At 52.3% G+C, this 20,687-nt stretch overlaps 7 protein-coding genes across 7 annotated transcripts; 4 read left to right on the forward strand and 3 right to left on the reverse strand.

The window, feature by feature from the left end:
* Positions 1 to 707: 707 nt before the first annotated feature.
* BZA05DRAFT_398725 (60S ribosomal protein L6) lies at positions 708 to 1,737 on the reverse strand. Its single transcript, XM_051483737.1, has 2 exons — positions 1,446 to 1,737; positions 708 to 1,125 (listed from the first exon to the last, which is right to left on the reverse strand). The coding sequence occupies exons 1-2, from the start codon at positions 1,554 to 1,556 to the stop codon at positions 751 to 753; spliced, it is 486 nt and encodes a 161-aa protein (XP_051339536.1). The 5' UTR covers positions 1,557 to 1,737; the 3' UTR covers positions 708 to 750.
* A 241-nt stretch (positions 1,738 to 1,978) lies between these two features.
* BZA05DRAFT_398729 (proteasome complex subunit Rpn13 ubiquitin receptor-domain-containing protein) lies at positions 1,979 to 3,501 on the forward strand. Its single transcript, XM_051483738.1, has 4 exons — positions 1,979 to 2,127; positions 2,184 to 2,247; positions 2,326 to 2,689; positions 2,940 to 3,501. Exons 1-4 carry the CDS (start codon positions 2,074 to 2,076, stop codon positions 3,361 to 3,363), a joined length of 906 nt encoding a protein of 301 aa, XP_051339537.1. The 5' UTR covers positions 1,979 to 2,073; the 3' UTR covers positions 3,364 to 3,501.
* A 2,224-nt stretch (positions 3,502 to 5,725) lies between these two features.
* BZA05DRAFT_398731 (uncharacterized protein) lies at positions 5,726 to 6,479 on the forward strand. Its single transcript, XM_051483739.1, has 3 exons — positions 5,726 to 5,789; positions 5,844 to 6,082; positions 6,137 to 6,479. Exons 1-3 carry the CDS (start codon positions 5,761 to 5,763, stop codon positions 6,445 to 6,447), a joined length of 579 nt encoding a protein of 192 aa, XP_051339538.1. The 5' UTR covers positions 5,726 to 5,760; the 3' UTR covers positions 6,448 to 6,479.
* A 2,083-nt stretch (positions 6,480 to 8,562) lies between these two features.
* BZA05DRAFT_337559 (casein kinase 2 beta subunit ckb1) lies at positions 8,563 to 9,707 on the forward strand (the record flags this gene model as incomplete). The annotated part of the gene is made up of 2 exons (XM_051480860.1): positions 8,563 to 8,690; positions 8,777 to 9,707. The coding sequence occupies 2 exons, from the start codon at positions 8,563 to 8,565 to the stop codon at positions 9,705 to 9,707; spliced, it is 1,059 nt and encodes a 352-aa protein (XP_051339539.1).
* Positions 9,708 to 10,509: 802 nt separating this feature from the next.
* Positions 10,510 to 13,032, reverse strand: BZA05DRAFT_398737 (uncharacterized protein). The gene is made up of 2 exons (XM_051483740.1): positions 12,376 to 13,032; positions 10,510 to 12,294 (listed from the first exon to the last, which is right to left on the reverse strand). The coding sequence occupies exons 1-2, from the start codon at positions 12,787 to 12,789 to the stop codon at positions 10,720 to 10,722; spliced, it is 1,989 nt and encodes a 662-aa protein (XP_051339540.1). The 5' UTR covers positions 12,790 to 13,032; the 3' UTR covers positions 10,510 to 10,719.
* Positions 13,033 to 13,655: 623 nt separating this feature from the next.
* BZA05DRAFT_398744 (uncharacterized protein) lies at positions 13,656 to 15,818 on the forward strand. Its single transcript, XM_051483741.1, has 5 exons — positions 13,656 to 14,038; positions 14,099 to 14,410; positions 14,463 to 14,608; positions 14,665 to 15,209; positions 15,271 to 15,818. Exons 1-5 carry the CDS (start codon positions 13,757 to 13,759, stop codon positions 15,615 to 15,617), a joined length of 1,632 nt encoding a protein of 543 aa, XP_051339541.1. The 5' UTR covers positions 13,656 to 13,756; the 3' UTR covers positions 15,618 to 15,818.
* Positions 15,819 to 17,571: 1,753 nt separating this feature from the next.
* BZA05DRAFT_337463 (uncharacterized protein) lies at positions 17,572 to 18,949 on the reverse strand (the record flags this gene model as incomplete). The annotated part of the gene is made up of 3 exons (XM_051480857.1): positions 17,572 to 17,979; positions 18,038 to 18,312; positions 18,622 to 18,949. 3 exons carry the CDS (start codon positions 18,947 to 18,949, stop codon positions 17,572 to 17,574), a joined length of 1,011 nt encoding a protein of 336 aa, XP_051339542.1.
* Between the last annotated feature and the right edge of the window lie 1,738 nt (positions 18,950 to 20,687).

The raw sequence follows: 20,687 nt of genomic DNA on the forward strand, positions 1-20,687 counted from the left end.
CAGAGGGAGCATAGCACGGGTGGTCTTGGACCCGCCGCGACTCTCCTCAAGTCCATCGGCCGTCCCAACTTTCCCAATAGATATGCAGGTATTCCAACAGTCACAACGGAGTGAGTCGGTCTACCTAACATTTTACCAACCTCCGGGTACTGGGAGCACCGAGAGCACGTGTCTTTGAACGATACGGACAGCTACCCTAACGCTTGGGGATTCAATGCGCCTAGATACAGCTCAGGGATAGGATATCAGGGACGAGGTATCATGTAAACGGAGTAGTGGTTGTGCAAATATCACTCGAAGGCGATAGGCCTTGGGACGGATGCCTGCAACGAATGCTGAGAAGCCCCGTTTATTGTCACCAGTTCGCCAGTAAAATCAACAAAAGACACAGAGATATAGCAGAAGAAAAAAAACACCACCAGAACACCCAATCGGCAAAGAGTAGAGGTACTTTTTTGTGTTCCCATTCCCAAATTTTCCGCGTTTTATTTAGAAACAGTACAACAACAGAAGTACCCATTTCCCATCAAGCGCGGGCTGAACGAGCAAACAACGAAACCATTAACCGTACCCCAGCCTAAAACTGCATCAAGTGGGGTCGGTCGCCCTTGCTCAACGAGAAGGACGAGGCGATGTAACTCTTAAGCTCGGGAACCTTGGCGATGTTCTTGACGAGAGCAGCATCGACCTCCTTCTGGTCGGACTTGCGGATGTCCGGGGTCTCCTTCTTCTGTATTGTAGAAATAGACATTAGAACTCCTTCATCTCTTGGCTGCAATGAGGAGTCGAAAGGTCACAACGTACGGTCACCTTGTCGCCCTTGAAGAGCTTCTCCTCCTTGGTCTTCTTCGCCTCCTTCTCGCGAGCGAAGTACTTGTCGTCGAACTTGTCGACGTTAACACCAGCAAGGTCGACGGTCGTAGAGGTGGCGATCACGTAACGAGCGTTGACACGGCGAAGAGGAACGCCGTTAACCTTGAAGGGACCGGTGACGAGCAGGATACCGTTGGTCAAAGCCTTCAGGAAAACGACACGCTTGCCCCGGAAACGACCAGCGAGGAGGATCAGGACGCAACCGGGCTTCAAGGAAGGACGGAGGGTGGTCGGCCTGATGGACTTGCGGACCTGTTGTGGGAGCTCAGGTCAGCATGATATCCCAAAGCTTAGGTTGCGTGGAGCTCGAGATGGACGATCGACAATGGAGTGACAGTAGCAGCAGAACCCGCTTTCTCTGATGAATATTCTGTGAATTCCCTCCTCTTACTATCTGCATCTCGAAAGCTGTAGACCAAGGCTCTTCTCCGTGATTCCCGCAATTTTCCAAGCTCTTTCTCTCTTCTCTCATAGTCCCCACAGCTGCTTCTGCCACTCGTCCATTTCCGACCATCGATCTCGTCTCTCACAGATCCGCTGAGATTGACCCATCACGCACAGAGAAAACCGACCTTCTTGGGCTCCGCATCCTCCTGCGAAGGGTACCACTTGGAGGACCTCTTGAGCGGGACCTCCCGCTTTCCGGACCCGAAGGAGATTTGCTTGATATCGGCCGTCGACATTTCTGGGGTGGGGGATGGGGTAGTCGTTTGGCGTTCGGTCGCGGACTTGCTGGGTGTCGGCGCTGGCGTTTGTCGTGATTTGGTGATAGAGAATTATGAAATTGTCGGGGGTTGCCAGAGTCGCTGTGCGATTGTGGGGAATTCTGTTCGCGTGCGGTTTAGGGCTTGTGACTGGCGTGGCATTTGTGGTGTGGGATTAGCTCTTGGTGGGCGATTGAGAGAAGATAAGATAGAGTGATAGGCGTAGGTCTAGATGGTGGAGATAATACTTAGAGATAAGATCATTCTGTAAGATAAGATCATTCAGATAGTTAGATGAGACTTGGCGAAAAGAGCCCTGCCATGCACGTGTTCAACAACGAAGGCCGGGCAACTCTCTTTAGCGAATCAACGCTAACTTAAGTTAAGCAGAGCTCCACCTGCACGTCACTCTGCTTGCTTGCTGCTTGTCGCCGGTGTTTGCCATCCACCCCCCATCAAACAATCAAACAAACTCATCCATTAGCCAACCACCACGATGCCCGCAACCCAACCCCTCATCGCCATCAAGGCCGGCAAATGCATTCAGGAAGTGAGCTTCATCTAATGCTACTTGCTGCGACCTGGAGTTGACTCTTGTTCCTACAGTCCAACACCATCATACCGAGCCCCGAGCCTGGTCTGCTTTACATCTACGTGAATCCCGATGAAGGTACTGACTACAATCCCATCCCATCCCGCGCGGCAGGCACTCTGCTACACCCACAAACTAACCACTTCAAAACCCCAGAGCTGCTGCACCACTTCTGCTGGAAACCTCGTGGCGCCGTCGAGCCCGAAGACGACCTTCTAATATTCCCGGGCGATGCGAAACTCATACGACACGATACCGGTCCAACCGGCCGCATCTTCATGCTCAAGTTTTTGTCTTCCTCTCAGCGCAATTTCTACTGGCTTCAGGCGCAATCGGAAGACCCGAATCAGCCCGGTCTCTGGAGCGAGCGCGACAAGGGTTGGATAAAGAAGATCGACAGCATCCTGCAGGGCGAGGAAGCAGCCGACGACGAGGAGATGGGTGATGCGCCGATCGACAGCACCGAGATTGAGCAGGAGGGTGAACAGCCTAGACGCGGCGGCGAGGATGGTGGCAGGGCGTAGGTTTTTCATTTCCTTTTGCTTCCATCTGGCTTCTGTTCCTGTTTCCTGTCTGGCATCACTTCATCATGGCTCTACACGAAATCGCTTGGTTGGGGTGGTCCTGTACACTTGGCGAGTATTGAATCGCATTTTAATTGCTTCTCTTTGAGGCGAATCGTTGCTTGTGTCCGTGAGCTGCGTGATGTACACTTCACTTTGTAGATGGATAACAAGGCTGACGGTGTGTCCGTCTTGATCGGTTGTCAGGCCCGCTGCTCCGCAGTTCGACCTCACGTCACTCCTCTCCCAGATCAGAGTTCCCGGTGGGCCAGCTCGCCAGCAGGAGCCTCCTATCTCACTTCACGATCTCCTCGATCCAAGTGAGACTGTCGGCTTGATCGATCACGTGTCGTTGGAGACCATTGATAACATGATCGCCAATCTTCCGCCGGCATTGGTCCCTAAGGATGCCAGTGAAGGCCAGAAGAGGCAGATCATTACCAAGGTTCTAAGATCCCCGCAATTCACGCAAGGCGCGATCGGTCTCTCGGCTGCCCTTCGCGAAGGCGCCCTCCGGGGTGTTGCCGACAGCCTGAAGGTGCCCATCCTGCCTAGCGAGGAAACTACTGCAGCCGACCAGGTGGAGGCTTTGGTGAGGGGAATCAAGCGGGAGATTGAGCGCGAGCAGTAAAATTGTACTTGAGATTCTGTATACTACACTCGAAATACCTAGGATCTTGATAGTTAGCCTATCAATTGGCACGCCGTCCCAGTCGCTCGGAGTACTTTTTATTTACTTAATCATTATAGAATTCGACTTCAGGTAGAGCACGACTGTTGCGGAACCGGTTCCTCCTTAATTGATGTCGCTCGGAGTACGCGGTGCTAATGTGAATACAATGATCGAATTACGAGTGAGGCGGGATGCATAAAGCTAGTGTAGGATTGAGCCAGCAGCTCTCATTCCCTCCCATTCTGTCCTCCCACAGTCGGCCCTCCCATATTCGGCCCTCCCGCACTCGGCCCTCTCACATTCTGTCCTCCCTCGTTCTGTCCTCCCTCGTTCTGTCCTCCTCGTTCTGTCCCGTACTTTCCCAACACCGTCCTCAGTCTCCATATACTCCCCTCCTCCTTCCTTCTCCGCAGCCTTCAATTCTTCCTCTCCTCCTCTCCTCCTCGCCCCACTTTCATCTTCATCGAGCTCCTTCAAGTCCCTTCCCTCTCGTCTGTCGAAGGCCGTCTTCCCTTTTACCTTCACCAGGCAAGCCTTCATTGCCCGTATGCCTCCTTGGGGACAACACATCACTACATCCCAAGGAACAAGAAGCAATCAGTTTCCTTCCTCCATCCCAGCTTGTACGTGGTGTCTATTTATATGCCATTGCATGCATTCGTTTATTGACATCTCCCATCCAGACCCCGAGAGATCCCGCAATCCTTTGACGAAGCGACTGCCAATTTTGCCTCAACAAGACTCTTTGAAGAGACGGACTTCTATCACCAGGTATTTCTTGCCCGTGGGTCTATGCGGTGTTGGAGTAGAGTGCTGTTGCTGATATACATCATAAGAGTTTCACCCTGCAAGCTCGTCGACACTTACTATCGTCTACCTCCTGGAAAGTCGACTCTTAAGGATCCCCAGCCTGTCCTCTCGTCACCAAAGCCTGTCGACAAGGCTTCCACCGGAACCACCTCGGAGTGTTCACTTGCTATCCGTAGCGGAAACTCTGCCATGTCGGAAGCCGGCGCCAGCTACGCCCAGAGGAGTCCGGAGGTGAAGGCCAAAGCTACTCCTGCAAGGAAAGTCGGACTTCTTGATTCGGCAGGAGACGGAACGGGGAAGAAGACTCCATTGAGCGTTGGATTGAAGAAGTATCATGGAAATACTGGCAAAGAAAAGGAAAAGGATGATGAGCAAAAGTTCCCGCCACTCAGGTTCTCCCCTGAAAAGCCCAGGACGAAGAATAAGCTCCCACCGCCGACCGCCTCCCCTTTCCGAAAGACTGCCACGGAGAATAAACCACCGGTTAGCGAGAAGAAGTCAACTCCTGCGAGGAATGATGATATCTATGCTTGGAGGAATGCTGTGGCACGCAGAAAGATCCGCATTGCTTCGAGGTCTAATAAGAACCTTGTCTATCGTTCTAGGATTCCGGTTGCTATGAGGGACGAACCTCCTAAGCGATCTCCTCCTGCTCGTTACCTTGATTCTGGCACGCCTTCTCGTCCAGCAAAGGTCCCGACGTCTCAGCCAAGTGAGGAGACTATCCAAGAGTCAACCAAGAAGGCAGCTGAGGAAGTAGTAGAGGAGCCAATCGATGAGCCAGTCGATGATGATGTTACGGTCACCGAGAACGAATCCAGTGTCTCGGATCACCCCGAGGAGCTGGAGCCCGACTATGCCATCGGATACGACAATCATACTCCAACGCCATTGCACGGAAGCGGCGAAACGATTTCCGACTTGCGAAACCAATTCCTCCACGCTCTCGGAATCCAGGAGATCAGCTTACCTAGCCTCTCGGATCATATCGCAAATGTCAACTTCAACTCGGTACTCAAGGATAAGCTCCGCGAGATCAAAATCCAGGAGATGCACCAGCGTATCAGCGTCGTCAAGTTGCTTCACTACTCTGCCAAGTACCATGGTGCCAATGAAAACGAACTCGGTTGCGTCAAGGGTTGGCTGGATGATCTTAACGAGGAGCTCTGGACGATCGAGTGCGATAAGATGCAACCGAGCAAGATCTGGTTCGATCAAATCTTCAGGTGGTTGTGGCACAGGCCCGGAAGCGAAGACTCGGATCCCGATCAGTTTGACGCCGCTCCGAACGAGGACCTCTATGTGCTCTACAACGCCGCACCGCACAGAGTTCTCGCGGCGAAGAAAGAGCATGAACTGTTCAATCTTAGGGACACCGGTGTCGAGCTTCTCAGGAACGGATTCCGGAATAAGGAGAAGAAGATGATGGAGTATTGGGCCAAGCTTCGTGGGCTCAATTACATCCCCAATCCTTGCGGAGAGGACGTTATTGGTATTTATATGAGGAGACTGACGAGGTGGGACGGAGTTGAGTTGCCCGAAACAATGATTCAGCGTAGGAGGATGTGGTATTTGTGAGTTGAAGCCTTCTTACGTTGTGTTCTCGTACATTTACTGAGTGCAACTAGTTGTCTCGAGCATTATGTCCATTGGAAGGAAGCTGTACCTTTTTACGCCCTTTCGGTTAAGATGATGAATCTTCTCATCGTCTTTCACGATCTTTGGGGAATGCATGTGGACGGCATGAGCAACCAGGAGAAGAAGGACTTTGGAGTCTTGCATGATAATCTTTATAGGTTTGCAACTGTCTTTATTAAGCCGGTCGAGGGAGCCAACGATCCTACCTGGCAGGATAATGAGTGCATGTGTGAGTGGTTCACTTTACCTGTTGGTTTGGTTTCTCATGCTGATGTTGGAGCAGACTGCTTCAGCAAAAACGCTGCCACTAGGATCTGCAACGAAGAACGCGGACGAAACATCTGGATGTGGCTCACGCAACTCGCCGGTATCGCTGGATACGGCAAATACTATGCTGCCGTCATGAAGATCATGACCGACGGAAAGGATCCTGATTATGTCAACCAGCTATTCGAAACGCACTTCTGGAGCCCGAGAACCTGTTCATTGATGACCGGTCTTAAGCGGATCAAGGATGCTATGAAGAAGCATGCTGGCCCTGGTGAGAGGATGGGCCTTGGTATCAAGAAGATGGGCGCATTTAAGCATTCTTAAGTTCCTGCGCACACCACCGTCTTTCCTTCGGGCTTTTATTTTTGATTAATAAACACACTTGTCTTTATAGCTTTGGTTTGTAGATTGGATGATTGATGCGTTTGGTTTTTTGTGTCTCTTATATCTCGCCTGTCTGTCTATCCGCCGAGCTCCGTCGAGGGCGGGGAAGAATGATGGACGATGGGGTTATTCGGTTGATGCTTCTTCATGGGGATATCGACTACCTACCCCACTAAACTTTTGCTGTTTGTTGGGCACTGCGGCTCTTACAGTACTTGTACCTTTTTTGTTACGGTTTATTTTTGCTGGCGAGATGGGATATGTTTCGAATGCCACACTGAGCTGCATTTGGGCGGGATGGGAGGGAGCATGGAGGGCGGTCGTTAGTCTAATCATAAAGGCTTTATTGATAATTGATGGCCGGTCGTTGGAAGCGACGAAGTCAATGTTAAGTTTGGGCGGGTAGTGGGTGCCATTCCTCCACAAAAATGGTGGCGACGATCCTCGTCGTGAAGAATTGACGATCGTGTGGCTGGAGATTGATGGTGGTGGCTGAAAGGATAGTGTGGTGGGGGGATCCACTACGCTGGCTTGCTTGGTGCTGGATGATATGTAGGAGCTCGATCGAGAATTGGACAAGCAAGCAATCAACGGCCGACAAAGTCAATAGACAATCAGAGCTCAGCATAGACCCATTCACTCCCACCCACTCATCTCAACATCGCACTCCAGCCCAACATCACGCTCGTCTCACGTCGCCATTGTTTCTCTGCTGCCTCGCCGTATCCTTGCAATCTCGGTTCGTCAGTACTCCACTTCGAAGGATCCTCCTTCTTCCAAGGGGGACTAATCGCATACTCTAGCAGCCGCGCGCTGTCGATCTCAGAACTTCTGTCCATCATCTAGATTACCGCTCAAGCTCGAGAGTGGGAGCTCGAGTTAGGCGTCTGCTGATATCCCCCCACCGCGCCAACAGTCAGTCCAGCGTCAAGGCACGCATCCAGCGCCGCCAATGCCTTCACCCACTACCACCACGTCGGCTCCTCTCGCACCCGCTCCAAGCGACCGCGAAGACTACCCTCCTGACCGCAGCTCCTACCAGCCCCTCCCCGACGACGCCGACACACTCGACGACGGAAACACCCTCCTCCCTCTCGAGGCAGATCCAGACGCGGAACAGGACGACGACGCGCTCTATAATCTGGAATCTTTCCGCAGCGAGTACAAGAGGAGCAGCCAGTACGCGGCACCCCTGGCCGGCTTCGTGAGGAGGGATATTGGCATTGTGCGGAGGGCGGCGAAACCGCAGCCGCTGTCGCCGGTGCTGTCGCTGGTCGGTGGCGTGAGGGGCGAGAAGGGGGGCTTTGCTGGTATGTTTATCATCCCTCATCCTAACCACCGCTTTGTTCGCGACGTGATCCGTGTTTGTCTGTGCTCCCTTTGGCGGGGCTCGGGATCGGCCGTGTCTGCCTGGCGCTCCGTCCAGCGAACAAATACAAACAACCGCCAGCTTGCAATCAATTGCAGATTGAGCCCCACCGTCGTCCGCATCGTAGCCCCCGTCTCTCTTCCTCAGCTGAGCCGCGTATTCTCCTCCCGAGAACTATCGACCCTGGTCCTGTGCTGCTCGTCTACTCTTCTCCTTCTTTTCCCTTTCTCTTTTCGTTTGTCTTGACTTGTTTTTCATTCCTCTCACTCAGCTCGCACAACAAACGCCAACCGAAACCAAAAGCCGCTAACTGAACCCCCCCGTCTTCCCAAGCATCATCCACTACCACAACTACATCAACCACCACCACAAAACCAGCCATCACTACATCTGCTACTACCGCCACCACCGCCGCCAATACCGCTTCCGCCGCCGCTGCCGCCGGCGTTCCCCAACCTCTCCATCGCCCTCACCACCAACACAAACCTCGCTCATCCGACACCCGTTCAAAACTGCCGGCCACAACGAACTCCGCTCCCCGCACGCTCGCCTCCACCGCCGCCATTCCTAACCTACCCGACCAGGTCCAGGGCGACCGCGCAGCGCTCGACGTTCAAGACCAGCCCGCCGCGCAAGACGACTCGGAATCCATCTCCGAGGAGTCGAGTATCTCATCCGTCGACGAAATGGAGGAGGAAGAATCCTGGATCGCAAGCTTCTGCAACGTGATCGGTCACGAATACTTCGCTGAAGTGTCCGAAGATTTTATCGAGGATGACTTTAACCTGACTGGCCTCGGCGCTGTGGTGCCTATGTAATCCCCCCTCTTCTTCCTTGACATGCGTGAAGGTGCTTGAGAAATTGCTGCGGGACTGACGCTTGGTGGCGGTTGACAACCAGGTACAAAGAAGCCCTTGAGATGATCCTAGACGTGGAGCCTGAAGACGATTCCGAATCCCCTGGTTCTGCCTCCGAGTCGCTGTCGGAGAACCCAGCCGGCCCCTCGTACCGTCGGCAGCGCGGCCACACTCGCACCGCGTCCGACTACTCTATGATAGAAACCTCTGCCGAAATGCTGTACGGTCTCATCCACCAGCGCTTCATCACATCACGACAGGGTATTCAGGTCATGTACGACAAGTACTTAGCCAATCACTTCGGCTTCTGCCCTCGCGTTAACTGCGTGTCGGCACGCGTCCTCCCGTGCGGCTACTCCGACACCCCCGGCACTGAGACCGTCAAACTCTTCTGCCCCAGTTGCTGCGACATCTACATCCCGCCGAACTCGCGCTTCCAGTCCGTCGACGGCGCCTACTTCGGCACCACATTCCCCACACTCTTCCTGATGACCTTCCCCGAGCTCGAGATCGTCGGGAACGGCAGGAAAGACGTCACAGCAAGCAACACCCTCAACTCCGCCGGCGGTCGCAAGGGCGCTGCTAATAACACCCTTGCCCCCATCAACGGAGTCCCTGCCAACAACATCGCCCCCGGACTCGGCAAAGGCCACCGCTACGAGATGCGCATCTACGGATTCCGCGTCAACGAGCGCGCCCGCAGCGGTCCGCGAATGGGCTGGCTACGCGAGAAGCCAGAGGACCTGGGGGATCTCAATGAGATGACCAAGTCCGGCAAGGGCGCGGGACCCTTCGGGAGCGATGATGACGGAATGGGAAGTGCTAGCGACGATGATGAGGAAGAAGAAGAGGAGGAGGAAGAAGACGAGGATATGGCGTTTCCCGCCGATGGCGCTGGTAGATCGTTGAAGCGCGGGGCTCCGGCGACGGCTACGGGAAGCGAGATTGGCGCTGGAAACGAGGAGGTCAGGTGATGGGCTTCTTCTCTTTCTTTTATGGTTCCTGTTCTCTTCGGTTGGGATTGTTGCGATAGAATGAAGGGTGGTTACGTCGAGGTGTGGTGTAGTTGCGCGGGGGGCTGTGTACAGGTGTTTTCTGTTCTTTCCCTTCCCTTCTCTTTTTTTCTTTTCTTTGAATGTTACTGCACACGGAGGCTGTTGGGTTAGTTGCGGCCTGCGGCGAGGCTGGAATGGGTCAGGTATTACGGTACGTTAGTTATTTTATTGCGGTTCTATGTGTGAGCGAGTGATGGTAATGGTCTGTTTGGATGATTGATCATGATTCATGTGCAATCAAGCGGATGTGCAATCAAGCGGATGTGCAACCAAGCGGATGTGCAATCAAGCGGATGTGCAATCAAGCGGATGTGCAATCAAGCGGATGTGATTGTGCGGTTGTGGTTGTGGCTGTAATACCTACGGTACTCTGGTAGAGACAGCGTGAATGGATCCAGGTCGTTAGGGTCCTGTTCTGCCTGCCTCACGATGAAGGGAGTATGGATAAGGCCGACTGAGTGTGAAGAATGCCATGATGAAAAGCTCTGAGAGTGAGCGGGGAAGTGGGATTGAGTGGGAATAACCACTATAGGGCCTCGTTAAGCTTGGGGGGATAGACCGAGAGATGAATGGCAGTTTGAATTGCTACTGCTGGCTAGTTGGGAAAAAGGAATGGTTATAGAATGGTTATATATTGAAGGGGCGGTGGGGGGAAGGGGATTATCATAATGTATCACTCGCGATGAACTCTCACTCGGGTGTTCAAATAATAGAGTAAGCTGTAGTCGTGAACCTAGATACCACTGACGGACAGGATCTAGAGTTGAACATAGGTATGTGTACGAGTAGATGAACGGAAAAACTTCATTGTGGAAAAAAAAACGTCCAATATGTGGCCATGGCAAAAAAAACACCCTCCTAAACTCTCAGGAACTAACCTATATGTCAACCGTAGTATTCACCGCCCTACCGCCGGCCTCCATAGCTCACACTAATCTTCCTCGAGAACCTTTACGCACTCCTGTAGCTTCTTGACCACCTTTTCATAGTACTCCGCCCGGGTTCCCTCATCGGTCAGATCGTGGCTCTTGCTGAGCTTAGCATGGAAGCAGGCACTGACAGCGGATGCAAACTTCCGGCCGGCCTCGTCGTGCAATCGGTCTTCAACAATCTCGCGTAATTTGATGTACTGCTTGATGTAACTACGGTCCCCGGGGGTATCATCATTGTTGTTGGTGGGCAGTGGAGATGCAGATCGAGAACTCTCAATGTCGGCGAAAGGCTTGCCGTAAGCCAGCTCTGTCAGCACGTAGGCCAAGGAGAAAAGCTGGCTGTTCTTTGCGAGTGGCCAGGGGGAGCGGCGTTCGGATCGGCTTTGGGTAGGCCGCAGTGCGGAGACGTGTGGAGCGAATGTCCCCGCGGCCAAAGGTGGTTCGCCGCATTGACGGGAGACCACCGGCTTTCCTTGACCGTTAAGGAAAACGTAGATGTCGTCACTAGCCCAGCGGTGCCCAAGCCATGGAGACAGAGGAAGAGAACCGAAATGCAGAACGGCGAGCGAAATCATCGATGCCATACGGAGCCGCTCCAAGCGCGCGAAGTGCAGCACATTTCCATTATTCGACAGGAGCTCCGAGAGTGCCAGCCTCTGTGAGGGCTCATTTCGAAGTGCTTCTTTGTAAAGAAGATGACGATGGGTTTCCGTGGTAGTGGTCCGAGTGGAAAGGAATCCCAGATATCTTGATGACGGGGTCGACGGCATTGGCAAGTAAATCTTGGCTGTACAGAGCGACACAAGGGGAGAAATGTCTTCACACGCCAGCTGAAACGACGAATGCGAAGACGACGGTGAGATAACAATCGTGTCGGTTTGCTGCCGAGAGGATAATGATGAAGTGATGACCATCGTTCTGCTTCGCCCTACACATTGGGAAGCATTAGGAGGCGTAGGAAGAGGTTGCACTCGTATGCTATCACACGGCGGCAAGAGTTTCCGCTTCGATGCCATCTGGCTTGAAGGCTTCAATATCGATGTTGCCCCCTCCGTATCCTCCCTTGCGCATGGAGCTGACTCGACCAGCACACACAGGTACTCTGGCTGAGCTTCGTCCGAGCAGCCCTCGGAATTCTTTGATGAAATCATCAGTTTGAAGTTTGCGCGGCCGTGGGATCCAGTGTTCTGGAGATATGTTGTCCCCTCCAGTCGAAGATCCACACTATGGCATGCACACTCCGGGATAAAAGCTAACCCTTCTTTGAGACGTCGCGCACAGTCACGGACCGCGTCCCAACTAGTAGATCTTTCTTCTAGTGGGGGCGGCAGCCATTCTGAGGATATCTCGATCGGCTGATTCGTAGCATCTTTTTTGCCGTGTCTCCGTCTCTTTTTCAGTTCTTTGTCTTGCTTCCTTAGTGTCCGTAGGGTTTTGTTGTACACCCGGAGCTTGGTAAGAAGTTCGGCCACCTCGGCTTGGCCACCCTCCAACCACTTCATCCTGCGAGCTTTGTCCACATATTTTTGAAAGGAGGTGCCCGATGAGCCAGAATCTGCTGCTCCCAGCCGCACCTAAACTTCATCAGCTTTATGATTCATGTGACATAAGTACTTTTTCTTTCCGCGGGTGGATAAAAAAAGGTATGTAGATACCGCTGTGGATGGCTCCAGTGAGCCACTGAGAACAGCTGCCGGTCCTTTAAACCCTTTTGCAGCCGTCAACTTGATGGAGGTCGTCTCCAAAACTTCCAAGCACGCTCGTAACGCAGCTTCTCTGGGTTTCGACATATGCGATGCACACCACGCTACGAAATCCTGCTCGTTCCATTGCGGATGCTTTTCATCGTCAAGCATCTGCTCGGCAATATCTGGGTTGACGATCCCGCAGAGAAACAACTGGCACTCGCGCGTAAATATCTCTTGCTGCAGGGAGAGATCGATCGTCCACGTCGAAAAGATGCCATCATCCAAACGCAATGCATTCAAAAATCCCGAGCACTTGATGTAGGCCTTGTATGCAACTGGGATCAGCGCTATGGCACCAAGAGTGAAGCTGGCAGGTTCCATCGCCGAGAGATTCGAGTCGTGCGCGCGTATTGGACTGGGGCAGGATCTTAGTTCGTGTGTTCTGGAATCGCAATAGGATATGTGCTAGGTGGCCATAGAATAGGACGTTTTGACTCTAGATCGTAGGTTTTCGGCGTGCTTATCTGCAGGATCGACCGGACACCGTAGAGTATGTCGTTACTGCGGGGGGGTTTCAGACCTCCGCTGCTATGGCCTGGTGAGGCTGAAGCTCGGTGACCTAACTCTATGTGACATGTCTGATCAAATAAGCTTGCAGATATGTAGGTAGTTATCAGCATGTTGCACAACGACCCCAACTACCGCGCATTCCCCGCTATAGCTCAATACTGACTTGGTCTTGGGGAAGAATCCGGAATCCCCCTCCCCTCCCTCACGACCTCACCGATCGCACTCCACCACCAAATTCTCATTTCTACCGAAATTTGGTGTTTCCTCAACCTAGTGAGGACCTACTCAGCCTCGAACTTCCCGGCACCACACACCTAACTTGACTCTATTCACGATGCGCATGGAGGAAATCATACCCGAGTCACCTTCCGGGAAGGACTACTCGATAGCAACACTCTTTAACCTGTGTCTCGACATGTTCCGAGCCAGCATATCTTCTGCAGAAGCCAAAGAGCAGCCCCTCATGACCGAGGAAAAACACCGACTCTTGTTATGGGCTGGCAACTTCGAGGGTAGCCTCGACAAGCTCTTGGTGCGCAAGAACGACGAACGGATGAGCAACATGATAGTGATGCTCTTGGGTTGTCTGATGAACACTCTTCATACGCGTCTGAATCCACGTCTGAACACTATCTTTGATCTCTAAAGCATGCGGCTACCTACTTATTCGTTCTTAGATGACATCGAACCGGACTTGACATTGAGGAGGCAGCGAATACTGGATCGTCTGTCCCCAGATGTGGAGAACCTCCTGAAAAATACTCACAGGGGTGGGGCAATGTTGGAAGACGTCAAACACTCGATCGACTCACTGTACGACCTCGCTCCATATATCGACGATCTTTATTCAGGTACCACTAGTTCCAGCTCGGAATCTTCTGTGGCTGGCGAAGTATCTCTCATACCGGAAGCTCGGCGCTGGGAAGATTACATCGAAGAAAATTATCTCCTTGACGACGATTTGGCACGCATACTCGCGAATCTCAATTGGCAGCGGCATGAAAGAGTTCGGAAATGGGCGGAGAAAGTCTCGCCAGGCAGGCCAGACAGGGTCAATAGGGTATATAAACCGCGAGACGTGCATCTACCTGGGCCGCTAATGGTTCCCGGGTTCGACGAGTCCATGGTAGCCCCATCGTCCGAGTTGATGCCCTCGTCCGAGTTGGAGCCCTCGTCCGAGTTGGAGCCCTCGTCCGAGTTGGAGCCCTCGCCCGAGTTGGAGCGGTTGTCTGGGCGGGAACGGTTAGAGTTGTACCCCGGGCCAGAGTGGTACCCCGGGCCAGAGTGGTACCCCGGGCCAGAGTGGTACCCCGGGCCAGAGTGGTTGTCCGAGCGGACGTCTATGCTGGAAATAGCCATGAAATCATCTACTACACTCTCCCCTATCGCCATCTCAAGTGTTCCAACCTATAGTCGTATTCGCAGCATCTCCGTAAGTTTCTCCGACTATATCTACTGGATTGTACCTACTGAAGCTAAGATAGAATGAAAAACACCTCAAGAGCTTCCCAAATCCACGACGAGACTCAGCTACCTACGATTGGCCTCCCATGTTAGCAGAGTTCGGAAAGCCTTTTAATTGCTGCATATGTCAGAAGCGTAACGTAGTGAATTCTAGAAAGCAGTGGGAGTAGGTTTCCCGTCAAAGTAGCCTCAAGCGAAGCCTCCTAACGATCAGCTGAATAGAGAGCACGTACAACGCGATCTAATGCCTTACAGCTGCATTCATCTGGAATGTCCGTACCGCCATGATCTGATTTTTACCACCTTGGACGAATGGGAAAGACATGATAAGCTTTACGGGCACCAGTGGTACTCTGAATGGAGATGTGTGGATTGTTATAAGGTCTTTCCGCGCAAAGAACTCTTCAAAACACACGTGCTTGAAAGCCATCTAGGGGATACTCCAGAAATGAAAGCCGAGGGCGTGGGAGATATTGTTAACGCCTGTGGGAGGCGAGGAGTTCTGTGGGAGTGCCTGTTTTGTGGGACTGGGGTTGGAGGATCTATCCGGGACTGCCGATCACACGTTGGCATGCATATGCTCAACTTGGCACTAAAGGTGCTTCCTCAAAGGGCGCCGGAAGGAGAACCCCGAGTGTCGAATATTGAGTCTTTTGACGAACAGATTACGCCGTTTGGTGGATATCCCGGAGGCGGCGGCCCCGAACTCCACGCATGGCGAGAGCTTGACAGTCATCTTTCACTTGACAGTTATATTTCAAAAACCAGTGTGTAGGCTCTTTCCTAGAGGTTTAGCGGAAAAAGACTGACCAATTCTGCTGCTGTTAGTGGAGCGTCTCTCTAAACGCGATGATGACTCTCGGGCCACTTCTCGCTCGAAAATGCCGAACCCTCTCTACCATTCCCCGCAAGCTTCATCGCCACCGTTGATGGGCTTTCCATACCCAGGCGAGTTGTTTATGGATGCCTCTCACCTGTATAATTCCATGAAACCTGGTAAGCATCAAAAAAGCGCGGATAAGCAGGCACCGGACGACCGAAGTTCGGGGGTGCCGTGGGCGACGGATAGGAAGGGAGACGGTCGGGAGGAGAAAGATAAGGAGAAGAGAGTGGATGGAGTGGGAGCCGATAAAGAGGGAACGGATTGGCGGGACGGATTAGTTGGCATTCCATGAAGGAAAAGGACTGCAATCAAATGTCTTGACGTGTTGAAACATGTGGAAGACTCAAAACCATGAGGGGGTGTGCCAACAGGCAATCAGGCAGGATTATGGCTGTAAATCTGAGGTTACTCGCCAGGTGGTGTGTACAGTTGTAATCGAGTTCTACCTTCACCGGTATCGGCATATTTTTAATGTAAAGGCCGGACATTGGACAAATTTTTGCCCTTTGGACTCTACTCTACTCTAGATGGTAGGTGTCTACCCACTTCAGTACTGTACATAACTATTGCCCACCAACAGGAGACAATCATACAATGTAGTTCGGCATCATCACGTGTTTACGGTAGCGTCCCACATTCAATAACTTCTCATCGCGACTCACGAGTATGTTGAGTTGCATAAAAGCTTGATCTTACTCCCATAAAGCGCCACGCATTCTAAATTCCAATCCCTAATTCTCATTACGGATAGTGTCCCAATGATCTGTGTCCGATTGATTTCTCCACCAGTCCTATCGCAGGACCATACGACCGTGTCTTCTTTGACATAACCCTCTTGGGGAATGTCTTCACCCCCAGAAAATGCGCTGATCTCATCACACCGAGCAGTTCTAGGAACCGGCTCGGTGTCACTTTCGTTTTTGGTTTCATCACCATTGAATTCGACCTTATTAGGTCTTGAAAGTTACAACTATCCACATCTGGAGTTTGTAGATAACTATCACAGTATCGCCTCCCTGCACCTCTGATCCGCAAAGAGCTCTGCCATGTTCCACGCGTGCTTAGACCGATTACACCACCAGCACTGGGCGTCCTCGCATGCCTCGAGTCATTTCAGGGGAATAGCGGTACCAAGGGGGCGGCCCGTCGCTGGTAGGATGGAGCTGCCACGCGATAAGAAAGACCTCCGAAGCAATATCTGGTGATGCTCCTGGACTGAGGGTGACAATAATCGGGTGTTTGACAAGGTTCGATATGTGCCGCTACCACCAGGTCACCTCACCACCACCACAATTTTGTGCATAACTCGAGAAATAGTGCTCCAAACGAGGATCGGACGACAGGGCATGATTCCTTGAGGTGCAATATAAACTACCGACGCGTCAAAATCTCTTTTGTATCATTGATTGTGGGGCTGCGCGAACAGCCCGCTCTTGGTTCGCGGACTCAAAAATGTAGCCGACGTTGTAGCGAAACCGCCTTTGTTGCAGCAGCGTAGAGGTTTATGTGGTGCCTAACAGAGATTTCCACCATCTGTGTAATGGAGATTTCCACGCCCCTTCCGTAGCAGTCCGTTCCCGCCTATTGTTCGACGGTGGTTTTCCGGTGAGCAAGCGGGAAGCAAGCGAGTGAGAATACGTGCTTGCTTTGTCATTCCTGCGCATGCATCGCCGAGCAGAGTCACGGTTCGATGACGAGCAGCAGCGGCCGAAGCCACTCAATGCCATGTTTGGGAGCCAGCACCGGCCAACGCGAATGTGTTCCACAGATCGTTCCACCAAAAACACCGACGGTTAGATACATCATGTAAGGAAAGACCACACGGTATGTAGAAAGGAGAGAGGTGAAGGAAACAGGAACAGTGGTGAAAGGATGAAGCCGGAACGTCATACATGGGGAAAGTACTGTGTCCATGGAACGTCGGCGTAAACCCCCGCTGGGACAGATCTTAGGCTAGTGAAAGCCAGGATCACTATAAGTATCCGGGCAACGAAGAAGAGCGGTGTGATGATGACTCCGATCCACTGGGTAAAGTAAAAGACAGCCCGTGAAAACCTAGTGGGGCTCTCGAATGCATTGTTCCAACAGTATACAGACTTTTCCCACAGCTTTCGTACGCCTTGGAAAATGAAGGTGTGTAATGCGGCACCGGTATCCTCGTCGCCTTCGGTGCCGATGAGTAGCCACGCAGGGGTGACCAGAAAGCCAGAGACAGCGATGAGGCATGCAACTATATACGATCCAAATCAGCTCAGCATCCAACCGGGACGGGAGAAACGCTGTGCACGGGCACCGTACATACCTTTCCAGAGATAGCGCTCAATTTCGGTCGGGAAGATGTAGTTCCAGGCCGTCAGGTGGACGGCCCCATGAACCGCACATCCGAGGAACCAGACGTGACCGCCGGCTGTCTTCATGGCTCCGATGTTTTGTGCGGACTTATGCAGCGGGTGCTCTATAATATTCATGCCGGAGGTTGTAGTAGCATTGAATCTGGCGATGACTTCCCCGCTGAGCTCAACCACCGTCGGCTCGTAAATCTCGAGAGGTTTTCTGAACCAAAGTCCGTACATCGCGAATGCGCATATCACATGAACCAGCGTGTGCAGTTCCAACAGTGTCAGAGGATATCCGTGGACCTTCCTGGCAAGTGACTGACAGCGCAGCATAATCAGCAACATGCATCTGGGAACCCGTCGAGATAGAACCCACCTGCATGACCAGGAACGAAACTTGGAAACAGACGAGAATCTTGGCAAGCAAGTTTGCCTTGCTCTTGTCCTCGATCGTCTGTCGGCTGGCAATGGGAAAGTTGTACTTTAGTATCTCTGCGAGGGCGATGATCCATTGGCGCGAGAGTGTGTATCTTCCAGGCTCAAGATCGCCGATCTTTTTGGTTTCCGTGACATCGACGACATATCCTCCCATCCCAGCATAAAATCCCTCCGCCAAGGTGAGGACCCTATCCTCGTTCTCTTCGGGGTTAGCTCACTGCGGCCGAAGTCTGTGCTGTGTGGGGGGGGGGGCACCTACAACTTCATCGACATGATATACAGTCGGGACGGTGCCTTGTTTCTCGCTGATCGAGACCTCGCCGCAAGAATCACCTTTCGAAGGCTCGGGGCTGCTCGGCTGTGTGGTTTCCTCTACCGTGGCTTCCCCTTCCGTGTCCTTCTCATACCTGGCCACCTCCGCCGCCGCGGCATCATCTGCCGCCGTGACTTTCTTTACCTGGGGTTTCTGTTCTGGGGCCTTCTTGATATAGTTGAAGCTTTTGGAAAACTCTCTCGCGTCACACCATTGGTCCCAAGCCGCGTACAGGATCACTTCGGGTCCAAAAAGCGCGGTCAAGGCCCACTTGGCCTTCCGTAGATAATAGTGGCGTTTCTTGTCGTCCGGCGGCGGCACGTTCAGGTGAAGGGCAGTGTAAATGCAGAGGAGAAGCGTGAAGCTACAGCTGTACAGTATCTCGAAGGTTCCGCGCGTAGGATGACTGGATACCCAAGGCGGAGCTACAGTTGTTTGCAATGCCGATAGGTTGCCCAGCGGCGGTTGCCAATCCTCGATAGGAGCTCCGAGAGCCAGACCCAAGACGCTTGAGAGGACCAAGAGGAGAGCGATCATGTTCGATGACATTGGTGCGGTGCTGGTAGTTCTAGGGAATCGCTAACTAGAGGGCCGTCGTTCGGAATGCGCTGGGCGTAGGACGAATGCTGGGCAATCCACTTTGCGTCCGTAGTAGTTGGCGCCGAGCCTGTTAAATATGTAGGCCCTCTGTGTTTTCGAGTCTTGCAACCCCTCAGCTGCTAGCTGGATCGTAGGCGGGGGCTGATGTCTCAAATTTGCATGCAGAAATCACAGACGGCAGCCTGTTACAGACGTCCAATCGTACCAAAACGACCTCCATCCACATAGGTAGTAATTACTCGACATGTACACAACACATCGGCTGCACACACCGCCCACACCGCAGAATAGTAGTCAACAAGCAGGTTCCCAGGGGAAAATGTGGTACTCCACAATTGTCAAAGCGGGCATAACCTAGCTTAAGCCTGATGAATTCAAAACTTCCTACCGGAAACGCCAGAGTTCGACCCAAAATTCAAATTGGTTTGTGACCGCGGTTTTTTTTTTCTTCCATCTCTGCTTTCGACCTGTATAAAATCATGGCAAAACCATGGCTGTTTTTTTCCGCCCACCTGAAGTGTGAAATCAATTACTATGGGTGCGGTGGCGAAGGGTTGATGAGAGGTAGTCGTGGTGATTGGTAATGATCGGCTTTGATAGTAGCAGCCTTCGCTAATTAGGGACTCTAGGCGGTCGTTGTAAATTGTGAGACAAGCTGAGGAATGCAGAGTGAGTAAAAGCACAATGTCCGTGAATGATTCATAAAAAGTGCCACCTCACTGTGCAAGCGGTTAGGTGTAGACGCACAAGGGGAGAATCAAGTGATGTAGGAGGGAATCAATCCTTAAGGTTTGAATCGGAGTGCACAGTCAGGCCTGCGGGTGCAATTCTGAGCCCAACACATACAAAGTGCCCAAGATATGGCGAATCAGCCAGACCTCTGGGTGTGATTCTAAGCTAGCAACATGCAAAGTCCAAGACATAGCGCCAAGCAGAGCGTTCTTCATAGTCGACACCTCAATCCGGCGATCACCTCCACGTTACCTGAAGAAACTTATCTCTACCAATCACCCCCAAATAGTCAAATACCTGCTACAAGAAGAGTTTGCGCCGGTCGGGAAATGGTGAACGAAAATTGGTACCGGAGTGGCTCTTGAGCGACCACTCATTCCACTCTAGGTACCGTGGTCGAGCCTGAAGGGGTTCTGACAACCCACCTCTGACTCGTGTGTCGCTTATTCTCTACCAAAATGACTTTTTTTAAAAGAAAAAGAACTCTATGTATTAGTCGCCTCTTGGTATTTCGTCCGCTAATTCGGTCAATAGTCTCGGAATTCATATCCCTCCTACTTGTAGAGAAAAGCACTAGAATTTTGGAGTGAATACCATTCGCGTCGCAAAATATAAATCTCAGTTTGCGGGGGTTGTGTTGGTTCGTATGGTTGTTGATTGGGGATGGATGTGTAAGCCGACCACGACTAGACATCACCAACTACTCCACACGTCAGTCATGCGACTCCAGCTCCTGAGCCCCGAGTATTAGGAGGAGAACAGATGGTGAAAGCCTTGGAGAAAGCCTCTGAGCCCTCGACCTGGTCGATCAAAGCAGGGCAACGTAGAAGTCCGACGGCCGTATCTCGAACTAGAACTCCAAGTCGTGCACCAGGTTATGCCAGCGTCGTACCTAACGGATGACCTGGTCGCTTCATAGGCGGTTTGAATACGAGGGGTCAGA

Source organism: Tricharina praecox (assembly GCF_024521635.1).
Source record: "Tricharina praecox strain CBS 144465 chromosome Unknown BZA05scaffold_12, whole genome shotgun sequence".
In the NCBI taxonomy this organism is placed as follows: Eukaryota; Fungi; Ascomycota; class Pezizomycetes; order Pezizales; family Pyronemataceae; genus Tricharina; species Tricharina praecox.